Below are 12,958 nucleotides of genomic sequence, written 5' to 3' on the forward strand. Positions count from 1 at the left end.
ATGCAAGCAATTTCCCCTCAATATTAGAAGCTGGACAGAGTGTTTTCACTGTTATTCAGGGCAGAGCTTGTGCACGTGCATATCATTATTACAAACAGGTTCTCTTAGGAAGAAAGAGACTACATTTGTCTTTGCAGGTCCTGTCTTGCTCTGCTGATTTGAAATTCTTATCTCTAAGACATTATGGTGGTTCTGCCTTCCTCCTCCTTCAGAAACTGTTGAGGGAGAGCAAGCTCTGACTACCTCTGTAGTGGTGAATATATAACCCATTTTGGAAGAACAGCAGAGATAAGAAGCCTCCAGAAACACTCTACTATTAACAATTGTACTAAAATAAACCTCCTTTCCAAATTTCGTAACAACTGTTTTAGTAAGTCTTCTGGCAAGAGGCTAGAATAAATTATCATTCTTTGCTCCTGTGCCAATCACATTAACTCCCATAATGAGCTTAGCTCGATTGGGTCACTACAACTGCTCATAGTACTCATTTCATCTATGTAAGTTTTAAGTGTACCTTGTAGTTTTAGACATTTTTCTAAGCTTCTCAGCAACCTAAATCTGCTTCAAACAAATGATCCAAAAATGAGTAGAAATTTACACAAAGATGTCTTCATCCAATTAACTTAAAAGTCAAAATTTATTTCTGCAGTAAAACAACATCTTGTTTTCCCATCCTGTGTCACAATGTTTATTGCATACTAAAGCTGAGAAAAATTATGTGTAACTAGGAAACAGCCTGAGCATTCATCTGTCCTTACTGGTCATCCAAACAGGCCAAAAAAAAAAAAAAAAATTAAGCTGTGGCCTATGTGAAATAAAAACCTTTATTTGGGGGCAAGACAGTGAGAATGGAATGATGAGATCAGTATTTTCCATTCAACAAACACATTTCCCAACTTTGTAGAATGAGTCTCTGAGGACATGCAAAAGCTTTCAACATATTTCAAAAGATCGCATAATCTAAGCCTGAATAATAGGGCACTTGTTAACCTAAACATTTCACGTCCTAAAATCCATTTTAGAGAACTGACATCCAAGAGCAATAATTTTAAGACCTAGATATGTTTGCAGATAAGCTGTTAGTAGAATCATTGAGCTAAAAACACACAACTGAACACTATCTAACCAGACTGTTACTCCCCATCAGTTCAACTACCTTAACTGTGTGAACACTTTCCTGAAATCTTACAGTGAGCTTGCATTCCCAACCGTATGCATCACATATTCAAAAAGATCACCAGAAAGTGATGATACAGCTCTTGTCTTCACACAAGCTCTAACATGGCAGCAAAAAAAATGCAGTTAGGCATGCAATTTCTTCCCCCCCATCACCAGCTGCATCCATGCAATCCCAGTGAACTCTTAACTTGAGATAGAGACAAACCAAGCAGCTGAGGTGTCAAAAAATAGGTATCAATCTCCAAATGCTGCATCTTTAACAAGCTACTTTGATGAAGACATATATACTGACACAATTTCACTTTCTTATTTATATAACTATGGTGGAATGAATTAACTTAACGATAAAGACGTGAATTTACTGTTTAAAGGACTGTTCAAGTGGCTCCACTTATGTATTCATAGGGACTAAGGAAAGAGTGGACTAATACAGCACTGCATTTCTGTCAAGTTCATTTTCATTGCAGTTGGAAGAGGGCTTGATGCTGTGCTTTCCTTCCATCTCTGACCATGAGTAACACAGGGCAAGATGCTGAACCTGACTCAGTGTCTAAGTCTAAAAAAACCTCTTGTACAGAAACATAGGAAAAGTGACAAGATAAAAGGCTGCAAAAGTTCCGAGGCATCAGAAGGATACAGGAACCACAAAACAGTTTCAAACAGAAGGGAACTTCCTGGCCATTAATTATAAAATTGGTATTCTTAAAGCAGTATTATTGGCATGACGTAGAAAGTCCAACTGCCAGAAGCAGATTTAAGTTCATTTTCCCCAATATACCACGTTTTAATATTGGCATCTTATAGTAAATCACAGTGTTGTCTCCTACCTATGATACCTAGCTTGCTTATTTCATGGTACAATGTGATTTAATTTCTTCCTAAGAAAGCTTCTGGAGCAATGCCTAGTTTGAGAAATAACACTTTACAAGGAATGTATATTGACTGTAATTAATTCCTATAGATGGAGAGGCTAATTAACAAAAATCCAACTAATAACTTGGTTGGATTTAATCCATGCATGGAACTGGCAAGATGCACCAGAGAAAGAAGCAGAGGGTGCAAGGATATATTTGGGGAAGAAATCACACATGACAGGCACTTTCAAAGTGGTTCACAGACATTTTAAATGCTGCCCAGCTACTCTTAACCCTTGGTCTCATCTGCTTTCCATCACCTCTACAGGCTTCTTTTCTGCTCCCCCTCTCTCATACTATGTCTTTCCGGTATAGAGAATGCAAAAATACCTTGGCTACTTTCCGTTTTCAGCTTAAAGATTAAAATGTCTGACATTCACATATGCACACCATTCTTAACAAAAGCAAGCTTCTGCAAATTTTGCATTTCACTGCTATTGTATGTACTTGTGCATCAAATCCAGCAACAGAACATGAAAGGGAAGGAGTTTTCTTAGTAACACCATTTTTATTGCCAAGTTCAATTTACAAAGAAAGGTCTATTGTTCATTCTTGTCCAGGTTTTCAATAGCCATGACGCATGATTAATGCCAGCAAATACAGATTCAGCTATAGAAATCTGGATTTCAGAAACATACACCAATATTTGCTAATTTTACTCCCTTCCCAGACACATATCTACATTTTTCTTTAATTTAACATAAGACGTTGTCACATTTACTCCAAATGTCGAACATAACTTACATTAAATAATTAATACTTATTGCCTGTAGAAAGCCATTTCAGAATTCAATTCACCCCATGTTTGGGCTTTTTTTCCATGTAAATGTAAGTGCATGTTTAGGATTTCTTTTCTTCCCCTCAAATGAAGTACATTTCAGACACAACTTTATTGAAATGTATTTCACAGGAGGACAATCATTCATTTTCATTAAATGCTCTATGTAGTGCTTAATTCCCAGGTACATTCATTCTTCTAGAAAAATACATTTCCCCCTCTTTGCACTTAAAACAATCAAACTTACAAACCAGCTCAAAATGAAGTAAAAAGTTTGCAACAAAAAATATGACCACACCTATTCAGAAGTGGAGATGCCTAAAGTTATCCCCTAAAGTTTAAAATACTTCTAGCAGGTCCCCTACAGTTGTAACAATGTATTAATTCAGTGCTATAGCTGGGTGAAACAAAGCTCCTAGAAATTGCAATAGTCTATAAATTCATACACTTGAATCTATTCTCAATCCTTTGCAAAATTATCTTCACGTTCTTTGTAAATATTTCTGCTAGTTAGTCCTTAAATACACTGAAACACTAAACCTCAGACCTTCTCATCTCCTCACACTTACTTAAGCTATCAGACTGCAGCTACTATGTCTTGAACTCACTTTAGTGTGAGTACCCATAACCAAAAGTAATGGAGAACAAGATGAAAAAAAATAAATCTCACATACTGCGATCCTAAAAGAATCCTGGAAACACTATATACTAGTATGAACCTTATTTAACTTTAACTTTTGTCATCAACAAAGTCATTGCTTGCTTCTTAAGCCCTTTTTAGTTATTTTTTAAATAAGCGTACTCCACACATTTTTTAATGCTAACAAGACAGTCACAACAATGACTCAAGTTTTTCCTTTTCATACTAAGCAGCAATTCAATTTAGCAAAACAATAAAACAGATACCGCCACAGTGCACATTTATTACACAAGCAAAATTTAGCTTTACATTTACAACACATTACTAAACATAAAATACATTTTTATAACACCCTGCAAAAGAAATCAAATCTGACCAATGCGCAAATCTAAAAACTGTGGGAGATCAAAATAGGAAAAATTCTGTACAAATGCAATATAAAAATATGTTTCCATATGAAAGAACCTTCTGTTTGAGACTCAGTCCAGAACTGCATCTCCCATGTCTCTGTTACTACTCAAAAAAATCCTGAGCAGCAGGAAAAAACCCCAAGCACTCCCCCCCTCCCACCCCCTAAAAACATCCCACTCTAGCAAACCCTCCTTGGATCACCATCTGCTTTTCAGAAGCCAATAGGAGACAGTAAAATTTATAATTCATGCTGCAAATGTTGGGAAATGTCAGAGCAACAGAGCAGGCAAGCACAGGAGAACCACTCCAAAGACTTCTAGATAACAGAAGTGCAGTGCCCAGGCCAGTGATATCCTAAGGTAGGCCACTGACATATCAAAAAACTCTTTCAAGAAGAATGACAGCAAGAGTTAGGAAGAGAATTTTCAACATATATTTAGATGCCTAACACTAGGTTGCCTGAAAATAAGTAGAAGAACTCATCATCTTTGAGGCAAAATGCCTAGATCTCACTGATTCCCTATGTGATGTGTCTTCACAAATCTTTGATTCAACTACAGGACTAAAGCACTTAGTTTCCTAGATGGCTGCTGCCTGTGCAACATTCTTTTAGAAGCAACTCCACATTTAACTTTTGCTGGTTAGTGAAGACAACGTCAGAATGTTTAGCATGGTGGATTTTTGATTTTTTTTTTTTGAAGAGTACTACACGCAGGTTAGTGAAACTATTCATTAGGCTATTCTGTAGCTATTTACCTATAACGTGCAGCAAAAAGAGTGACTGATTACACTAGAGCACTGATAGCACTATGTGATTGCTTACTTTTATGTGAAGTGGCTTCGTATTTATACATACAGTTTGACTTGCTTGTCTGATAACTCACCTATGTCTTCCAAGCATACAGTGTTAAGTTTAATTTACTACTAGTAAAACGACACTCAGTTGCCAGGCAGTTACTGAATTCCTAGATTGCTTAAAATAATCATCCCAGACTACTTGCAGTAAGTGTGGTAGTTATTGTCACTCGTGTTTTGCTGATTAATTAGAAAAAAAAAATAAATCACAGTAATTTCAATCCTAAAGATTGCTGATTTTGCTATAAATAAACTATTTTAACCATTGGTTTTAAAATTCTACACACAAGAATACTTCAAATCCACAAAGCAACATTATTTTCCCCTGTATTCTGTCTCTATTGGGCTAAGGGTTCATATGAATCACTGGACATTGACTTAAAACTCTGAATACTCATGTAGATTTGAGTCTTAAATTCTCAATATGGAAGAAAATTTTTTAAATGTCACATACCTGTCATTTAGCAACAATATTGCAAAAGAATAAGTGAATTCTGCAAGGTATTCTGAATTTTTCCTCACCAAATGACTTAAAGGAAAATTCCAACTGTATTGTTAAGTGAAGAATGTTGAGGAGCTTCTTTAACAGGTGTAATTTTATATATATATTTTTTTAAGCTCATCTTAATTTAAGGAAGAAAAGTAAAAATTTTAGTTTATTATGAATTAGCAGTAAAGAATACAAATAAGATCAGTCCTTATATTGTATATAATCCGTGACTTCACACACAAAATACAGATTTTAGTATTAATATGTGACCACATTTCTAATGAATTTGGTTTAATCTGCACATCTTGTAAAATAAAGTGCAGAAAGCTTAGCCTTTGGTTTCTTTCTGTATCAAAGAATTTCTGCAAAACAATTAATTTATGCACGCAAGTTTTACACTGCAAGCATTACTCCCATGGTGAAGCAGACATTAGAATTGGACACTTATGTTTTCTCCCTCCCCTTCTTTACCAAATTACCAAGTGTATGCTGCCATTACTCTCTTCACAAATGAAAAGCCTGAGTCTTGCTCATTGTTGTACACTGGATGACAGAAAAACAAAAGGGACCAGCAAGAGGCAGAGAGACCTAACAGTGAAGGCAACACATAATTCTGTTAAACAAGTGGTACCTTGGTAAAATGAGACACAAAGACCATAAAATAGTGAAGTAACATTCAGTATGCCTTGGCTTCTTTGGCTTCACTTCTCAAAAGGAAGAGAATGGAACTGTTTTATGTTAACAGAATATGGCTGAAGATAGGCATAGCCTCTACAAACAAACACTGAGAACGGCTATATTTATTTTAGAGTGATTCTGCCTCACTCTGCAGTATTACACTGAAACAGTGAGCCTTCTGAATGGTCAGTTGTTTAGCTGCTGCTCTCATTTGCAACTTGGTACTTGGGTTTGGTTAAAAAAAAGTGATGTTACGCTGACTCAAATCAACATTTGTTTAGAAAAAACCTACATTTGTGGCTGATGTGCAAATGCTTTCTTGGTTGAGTTTCCTTTTTACAGTGAAAGGGGGATAAGGAAACAGCCCTTGAGTTTTTCTGATAAGGGAGAGATAGATATGATACTCTTCAAGGAATTGTAGATAAGTAACACCGTACTTGCAGAGATAAAAGATTGCCAATGACAGATTATTTCAGCATCTCCAGAGCTTTCACACTCTGAAGTCTCCTAATGCAGCATGAAGCACAGTTGAATTGTATACAGGTATGCCTTAATAACAGAAGCAAAGAAGTAAAAAATCAATTGCTTCTGTGGCGTCACCATTCAGAGATTTAGGTTGGTCTGTACCAGTTATAGCAGACATTGGTAGAGCTGGTGCAGTCAGAGCTTTCCCAGTGTAATTCCATCTTTGCAGAGAGCTTTTGATAGAACTGCTAAGATATCCCACCTTACCATCCCTTGACCATCAAGGCTCTGCCAGCAGTGGACTAGACAGTAGACGTAGTCTTCCGCTTTCCTAATAATAGTATCTATGTCAGTCATTTTCTGTGAAGCTCTCAGTAGACAACTGGTCATGAAATTGAAAAGCCACTGAAAGGCAATGGAAAGCACAAAGTCAGCATTCTTTCCCTTTGTCCTATTTTTTGTGCAGTATGGCTCAAGGGTGAAATTATTCATACCCATTAAAAAGACTCCTTTTGTATAGTCCTAATCTTGCTAGAAGTTAATTTGAAATTAGATAAATAAAGATCAAGGTTTTCCTGCTTACAATTAATTCTATTTAAGGGAATTCAGCCTGTACAGTGGCGTTTTGTGTAATCTAGGTCAAGAGTTAAGGCTAACAGCTAACATAAAATGCTTTCAAATTAAGTGAGGCATCATTTTTTATAATGATCTTCAGAATATTACTGGGGCTACAGTGTAATGCTGCAATATACTAGAGGAAGTCTGGACTGCAATCATTTCAGCCAACAAAAGTTTATGTGGTCCTCATGCCCAAATTGCTACTGATGTCTATGCTTGTTCAGGTACACGTACACATATGTTAGCTGCAACAGTGACTGCAGTGTAAACTCACCCTAAGCATATGACACCCCCCCCCAAAAGGTAGGCTCTTACTCCAACAATGCCAGATTCTCATCCCATATCCATAGCAGTGCTGAGGACACCTAACTAAGAATACATTTAGTGTTTGGGCTACTCTGAAAATGGTCAGAATATTGGTTAATTCAATTTGAGAAAGTAGAAGTCACAGAAAACTAGAAATCAACAAAACTGCATGCAAAAGCTAATAAGGGCAGAAAAAAAATTGCTGGTGTTCAATAGCAGACACCTTCTATACATGTTTTACATAGATCAGGTTATTGCATGAAGGAAAAAATGGAAAAAGTGAGCAAAGTTAATCTCATATATAAATATAACATTTAAAATCACTTCAAGTATTCCACCTGACAGTCAGGAAGAGGTACAATAAGCAACTAGGATGTAGGTTAAAACTTTTCAGATTCACCTACTTGATATGAAATTAACATTAGTAGATACAGAATGAGGAAACAGATTGCACTGATGACTGAAATCACAATACCAAGTAAAAGAAAATAGTAGTCTTCAGACTCTGAGAGCCAGAAAGCACTCAATGTTATGAGCAGACCAATAATGACAATATGCTCATTTATTAAATTAACACACATGGAAACTGATGAGAAATCTTAAATTCCATTCATGTTAAATTACATATCAAATCAGCAAAGAACATTCCAAACTTTAATGAACATTTTTCCAATACTTTCTGTCAACTTGGTATCAGGATCTAGGAAGCAGAGTAAGGCAAGCATAAACTCAGAATCACCATTATGTAGCAATGTTGTTTAACTGTGATACTATCCCAGATAGGAAGAAAACTACACAATACCTTTCCTTTTCAGTTTCAGACTTGCAACGGAATTATCAGTTTGATGTGGTGACCTTCTTCCTACATGAAGATGAAAAATTTAAAAAACCTCTTTAGAGTAAAACTGCTTCTGTCTGCTTCTAGAAGTTGTCCTTCAGTAGAAAAGATATCATCATTCCTCAAAGATGTAGCATTTTTACTGTCAGAAGTGAAAAAACAAGCTATAGCAATCTCTTAAAATATTTCACATTCCTCTGTAGCTGGTTAAGCAAAGACTAAAGTAGTCTCAAAAATCCCTTATGTTCTTTTCAATAAGCATTTGTCATTAAGTTTCAGGCCGTTACCTTTTAAAAAGACAGCATGATACGTATCTTGCTTTGAATCAAACCTTGAAATAAATATTACACATGGAAAACATAATATTGAAGCCTGAAGTCCTATGAAGACAACACTGCAAATGGCCAAGCCTGCTGGTATCATGCAGACCTCCAAAAGATGACTGAGATCAGGATTCAAAAAAACCCCAACCAAACAAAATAACACAGACAAAAAAAAAAAACAAAAAACAAAAAACAAAAACAAAACCCCAACAAACCCAAACTGAAAACCACACCATGTCTCAAATGGAAATGTTTTCTCTGTACTACAATATATAATTTTTTCTGGTCAGTAGTATTTCTCCAGTTTCAGAGAAGTAACGATACAATATCCTGAAGCCAGGGATCCAAAAATTTTTTCACTTTGCTATAATACTGTAGACCTTTTACAGTTAACTTAGTTCCTGCAGCTGGAACTCTAGAATAGAAAGTTGGTGCTCTGAAATACTTTCATGTTCTTGTATAACAGAAATTGGTAGGAAACAGAGTCCAGATTCAAAAGTTTTTGTGGTGTGTTTTTTTTTTGTTGTTGTTGTTTTTGTTTGTTTGTTTTTTTTTTTTTTTTCCTTTATTCTCCAGTTTAAATATGATGAGTATCTGATGTTTACTCTAAAAGCTGCCCACATTCTCTTTCATCACCGGGCCTCTTCTTGCAGACCAGATGGCCTCTCAGGCTTCAGGAAGTATCTGCACTCCCAGAGAAAAAACAACTAAGAATTTAGTTGCATTTGCTTCACTGTTCAGCACAGTCTGCAGGCTGGCGTTAGTCAGAACATTCTTCCTCTACCTCTTTTACCTTGCAAACTTCAACTTCAGATTGCAAAGAGGACTGAGGAATGTAGCTGAATGTTCGAATGCTGTGTGGATCAACTGGTGGCACAAGTGTAAGTGACTCTACGCTTAGTGCATCTGTATTGTCATCTGTTATTAATGATATTGTGGGCTGCTGTGCAGGAATCAGGCTAGGAGACAGGTTTGTTGTTTCTATGTCACTGTTTTTTACAGCATTCTTGCTAGACTTTGAGACAGCTGAAAGAGTTTCATCAGTCAACATCGTCTGACCAGAAATGGTCATCTGAGGCTGCTCTGGAGCTGAAGCGTCATCTAATAAAAGAAAACACAAAGAAACAATCAATATTCAACTTCATATGTACATCGAGACTAACAATATGCTATTATTTATGATTTTTTTAAGAATAATTGGGTGGAAAATGCACTTCTGTGAAGCACTACGCTTACATACTCACTTTTTAGTAATTGGAAGTAAACCAAAATGTTATGAAGGCATAACATAAAATGCTAGCAAGAGTCTGTTCAAATTAGGAACCAGAAAATTTTACACATCTAGTATTTGAATATGAAGCAATATCAGAAATATTCCTAGAGAGAGAAAATTGAGGGGAAGAATAAGAAAGTCTCTCCAATATTTAGAATAGTCACCACATACCAGGAAGCATTTTAGAAATAAGTAAAAAAAAAAAAAACCAAAAACCAAAAACCAAACGAACCCAAACAAAAAATGAACCCTTGTATAACTACTTCTCCCAAGAGGTGGCTTGCTTCTTACAAAAATTTGGAAATCATTCTCTCATTTGACACTCCAGGTTCTCATTTTGGTGACACCTCAACCAAAGAAAGCAGTACTATGGAAGAACAGGAAGGAGAAACATGTGCTTACTGTAACTGAAAGGTGCTGCAAAATAGGCCTGTTTTTATACAGGCTTGTGTTATGTGATTTTTTTTTTTTTTTTAATGCTCCTAAGCATGGATCATACAACACAGATAAAACTAGGAATAAAGCATTACTACCACAGGAAACTGAGATGCTACTACACACCTTCCCACACAATTGAAAAAATCCAACCATTAACAGCTATTTGTACTGTCCTCTTCCCCCTTAAAATCCTAGCTAATGATCAAGTAAACTGCTCATTTGACTGGGATGGATAGTGAATGGAGGGGATGAGGCGGTAACAGCCTTATATGAGCAAGTATGCCCAGAAAAGTCAGCGTTTTTTTTTCTTTTCAGACTAGAGGAATAGATGCCATTAAAGTTACAGGTATCCAGCTTCAAGACAGACCATTTTAGAGCTGTTGTAAGAAACAGCATGTGTTCAAGTGTACAGGCATCTGCAGAAAAGTCTACACGGCAATGTAGTGAATAAAGAAGCTAGGAATTAGGTTCTGTTTTTAATATGCAGTGACCTTAAAAATATTTCAGTTTCAGTATGATTCCAATTAATTCTGGAAAAGAAGAGAAAGCATGAACATAAGGCAAAAAAAAAGAAAAACAAAGCAGAGAATGGAATGTGTATCAGTAAGGTATCAGTGGGATATCAGCAAGATTATTGGTTTTTAGCTTTCTGGTAAAATAACCACAAACAATGGTGTACTCTCACTTCAAAAAACCCACTCGATTTTACTTTTTGCTGAATTTGTGGCTAAAGCATCTCACTTAAATAAAACCAAAATTCATAGGTTGTAAAACCGTCTCCTTTTAAATAAAAGGGACATCACTGGTTATTTTTGAAAAATAAGCACAGATTCTTCTTTTTAGCAGTCTAGAAGCTTTAGTGAGAATGTAGCCATTGATAACAGAGGAAGTGATGCAAGTCTTGCATGGAAAATGAACTGCTAAAACCATTGGAATAAAGCCTGATTTCTCTGAATTCCAAGACAAATACTAACCTTTAAGTTTGCACAAAAACTGAGTCTTTGCGGTGATTTTATTTTTTGAATTTATAAAATCTTAAAAGAATAACAAACATTCTTTGCAAAGATTATTTTTTTATCTTAATTACAGGATGAATATTTATCGAAATCCAGGATACAGAAACCTGAGACATTCTGGTAAATAAAGTATTATCAATCAATGGCATTCTGCTCAGGAATGTTATATATATAAATATATCTCACATTTCTATCGCAGTTCTGCTGTTTCACTTCTGATTCTGCAGTTCATTTCTTAAATCACCCCTCCCCCTCTCCTAATTAAATATTAATACATTTTCTCAATACTTTTGTTTACTGAGATCATGACAGACATACATATTCTTTTGTTATGCTGTATTGTCCCCAAATCCTTCCACATAGGATCTAAATTAATGTTAATGCGACTCCCTTTTTAATGACACAAAGAAACTATTTGAAAATCATCTCCATAAAAAAAAAAAAAGTAGTATCTGGAGACAAGTCGTCCCAATTTTCTATCCAAAAGTCTGAAAAAACTTTCAGAAAAAAGATAAAAATATAATAAAATGTAAGCAGAACATATTCTGTTCAGTATTTTAGCTGCAGTATTTCTAGAGAATACAAAACGAGAGCTCGTCTGTTTCCCCCCCCTTGCTTTTATTTACTATTGATAGAAGTGTCTCTCCTCTGCTTTCAATATTTCATTAGTCATTGTCAGAGCTTCACTACTGTTACTGTATTTAAGGGTAGCAGTGACAGATTTCTGCAACCCAGCATGGTATTGCTGCCAAAATGACTAGGTATTTGCAAACTGCCACTAGCAGGGGCAGAAAGCAAATACCAGTACATAAACAGGTTGGGGGAGGGAGAGTTTCTAACATTGTCTAGAAATGGTCAACAGCTCTCACTACTATTTCGCAACATATTATCCCCTTTTGGACTAACACTTAACTAAAAATCTTACTCTTCATTCAGTCACAGCTATAAAACTACAGCAGTGAGAGAGGTACTTATGTCTTTGTGACCAAGCTCTCAAATCCACAGGCTACTTGAGGTGTATACTTAAACTTGAAACTGCAACTATAAGCTTGTGCTAGGTATGTTTTTAAGCATGATCATCTCCCATCTCTTTTGGATACAAGGATAGGGGAATACAATCCTATACCACAGATGAAGGAAATCAAATAGAAATACAATACAGATAACCAGCACCTTGGAATGAGGTATGTAAGAGGCATTACAATGAAATATCAAGTTACCCTCTTCATGTAAAAAGTCTTCACATATAACACCTCCCAGTTAATTGAACAGATAGCCTCAGGACAATAATTAGTAATAAGAAAATCTTTGAGGCTCAAAATTTGAAAACCTTTTGAAGCCATACTCAATTCAGAGAAGGATCCAAGTAGATAAATATATATTTATGAATGATCTCAATTCTTAAAGTCTCTGCAACTGGAATAAACAACTGGCAAAAAGATGCATCCTAGCTGGAAAAAAAAGCTCAAGAAGGGATTGTTATAAGAATGTGTGTCTCTAACATCCAGATAAGTACCAAGCTCTTGATTCAAAAGAGTTTCAAGGCACCCACTGTGTTTAGGGATTTAGTTCTCTACCCATCATCTGGTACTCCTGCCTCTATGACACATAAAAATACTTTCAAAAGTACCCCAAACTCCTAAAATTTGGTTCCAGTTTGACTTTTGGATAGAAAGTGCAAAAATAATTGTCATTTTTACCTGAATAAAATCACCAGTCACTTAAATATGCTCTAC

The 12,958-nt window shown here is 35.8% G+C and overlaps 1 protein-coding gene across 5 annotated transcripts in view; it reads right to left on the bottom strand.

The window, feature by feature from the left end:
- Window positions 1–8,695: 8,695 nt before the first annotated feature.
- Window positions 8,696–12,958, bottom strand: part of CLEC16A (C-type lectin domain containing 16A) — a 77,921-nt gene continuing 73,658 nt past the window's right edge. For 4 of the 5 annotated variants that reach the window (XM_042798498.1, XM_042798494.1, XM_042798495.1 and 1 more), the window contains one exon: window positions 8,696–9,596. In XM_042798498.1, the coding sequence (XP_042654432.1) occupies window positions 9,256–9,596 (341 nt within the window). In that variant the 3' untranslated portion in view covers window positions 8,696–9,255. The remainder of the gene's footprint in view (window positions 9,597–12,958) is intronic. The other variant, XM_042798496.1, reaches the window with a different exon arrangement.

The sequence above is a fragment of the Tyto alba genome, unplaced genomic scaffold (assembly GCF_018691265.1).
Source record: "Tyto alba isolate M040663 unplaced genomic scaffold, T.alba_DEE_v4.0 Super-Scaffold_28, whole genome shotgun sequence".
Lineage (NCBI taxonomy): Eukaryota > Metazoa > Chordata > Aves > Strigiformes > Tytonidae > Tyto > Tyto alba.